This window comes from Mastomys coucha, unplaced genomic scaffold, assembly GCF_008632895.1.
Source record: "Mastomys coucha isolate ucsf_1 unplaced genomic scaffold, UCSF_Mcou_1 pScaffold22, whole genome shotgun sequence".
Taxonomy (NCBI): Eukaryota; Metazoa; Chordata; class Mammalia; order Rodentia; family Muridae; genus Mastomys; species Mastomys coucha.
The window spans coordinates 109,272,902-109,275,106 of NW_022196905.1; the positions used below are offsets into that span (position 1 = coordinate 109,272,902).

The 2,205-nt window shown below is 48.8% G+C and overlaps 1 protein-coding gene across 15 annotated transcripts in view; it reads left to right on the forward strand.

The window, feature by feature from the left end:
• Window positions 1–2,205, forward strand: part of Cit (citron rho-interacting serine/threonine kinase) — a 172,179-nt gene that overhangs the window by 157,232 nt on the left and 12,742 nt on the right. For all 15 annotated transcript variants that reach the window (XM_031337593.1, XM_031337594.1, XM_031337597.1 and 12 more), the window contains one exon: window positions 206–286. In XM_031337593.1, coding sequence (XP_031193453.1) covers window positions 206–286 — 81 coding nt within the window. The remainder of the gene's footprint in view (window positions 1–205; window positions 287–2,205) is intronic.

Consider the following 2,205-nt stretch of genomic DNA (forward strand, 5'->3'; position numbering starts at 1 on the left):
TTTTTTTGCTTCAACTCTCTTTCTTGAGGAAAACTGATTACTCAGAAAACTTAAGAAAGTTTCAGTTTAAACTAGAGACGGTTTTGTGGCGGTCACTTGGCTTTGCCAGTCTTGTTAGATCCGGTTAGTTGTCCCTGGGTTTTGGTCCTTGTTCTCTCATCAAAGCACATGTGGCTAATGTCCCCATGCCCTTGGTGACTTACAGAATTTGGGGTGTTCGTGGATTCTTACGGAAGACGTAGCCGCACAGATGATCTCAAGTGGAGTCGCTTACCTCTGGCCTTCGGTATGTGAGGTACGGGGCGGGGGCAGGGGGGTCATCTATTCTCCAAAGCTTGTGTCCTGGGAAGGAATCATGTGGAATTCTTGGCTTTAGTCTGGTGCTGGTGTCTTCTAATGGACTTATATGGCGTGGGTGGAATCCACCTAACAGTGTGTTTGTGGAGAATTGTGGTCTGGTCTCCAAGGCCACGGTCCATCCTTGTGGAACATTAAGATCTCACGATACAAAAGAGAATATTCCTCGTGGACTTGAAGTCATTTTCAAGGCTGTGTAGTATCCCATGGCATACTTGAACAGAAATTAATTCTGACTGGGCAGAACAGTGAGCTCACACCTGTTTATTCTGTAGTGCACGTGGTAGGCATTCTTGTGCTGTCTCGTCAGATGCTGTTCTTTGGTTGTTCATCCTAAATGTGGAGTAGGTCAAAGAAGAAACAGATGTGTGGGTCCATAAGACAGAACTCTGGATGTTCTGCAGGACCACAGTGGCCAGAAGGGCACACGCGCACACACATACATACACACACACAAATACATACACTCACTCTCTCTGTGTCACACTCACATACTCTCTCTCTCTCTCTCTCTCTCTCTCTCTCTGTCATACACACTCTGCCACACACACACAAATACACACTCTATCTATGTCACACTCACACAAATACACACATGCATCCACTCACACACACACACATATTTTCTGTCAGAAACATGCACACACTCATACATACATATGTCACACATATACCAATATACACATACACACACATACTCACACACATGCACACACATTCTGTCACATACATGCACAGAATAAATAAACAAATGTTAAAGAAAATACTTTGTTGTTGTTACTGTTCACCTGTTGCTATGCAATAAGCCATCCTGGATCTTGGGAGCTTAAAGCAACAGCTTGTTGTCCCCGACTCTGGGTCTGCTCACTTGTCCCCGACTCTGGGTCTGCTCACTTGTCCATGACTCTGGGTCTGCTCACTGTCCCCGACTCTGGGTCTGCTCACTTGTCCCCGACACTGGGTCCGCTCACTTGTCCATGACTCTGGGTCTGCTCACTTGTCCCCAACTCTGGGTCTGCTCACTTGTCCCCAACTCTGGGTCCGCTCACTTGTCCATGACTCTGGGTCTGCTCACTTGTCCCCAACTCTGGGTCTGCTCACTTGTCCCCGACACTGGGTCTGCTCACTTGTCCATGACTCAGGGTCTGCTCACTTGTCCATGACTCTGGGTCTGCTCACTTGTCCCCGACTCTGGGTCTGCTCACTTGTCCATGACTCTGGGTCTGCTCACTTGTCCCCAACTCTGGGTCTGCTCACTTGTCCCCGACTCTGGGTCTGCTCAGCTGTTTCCCTCATGGTGTCACTGGGATCTAGGACAAGCAGAAAGTACAAAGCAGCCTCAGAAACAAGGTGGTCTCTCTTCTCCTTTTGTTGGCCACAGGGGTCACTTAGCTAGAGGCCTTGGTTCCTCTCTCTCTGGACTCATCCAGGACTATAAACAGAGGCTTCCTGGCCTTCTTTTGTACCACATTCTGCTGGTTCAAGCAGGCCAATAGAGCTGACATGTTCAGAGTCATGGCTTGCCACAGGAGCAGCCATGACAACAGAGGAGAGAACAGGGCCCGTCCTGTCTTCTTTGGTTGCAGTGTCCCCCACAGAGAGATAAGTATTAAGATGTAGCTACTGTGCTAGCACACAAAAGGTTCTGGAGTTCATCACAGCCTGGGCAACATGGAGAGACTATCTACAAAATGAAGCAAATAAGAATAACAGTAAAAGCCAGGCGGTGGTGGCCACGCCTTTAATCCCAGCACTTGGGAGGCAGAGGCAGGCGGATTTCTGGATTCGAGGCCAGCCTGGTCTACAGAGTGAGGTCCAGGACAGCCAGGGCTACACAGAGAAACCCTG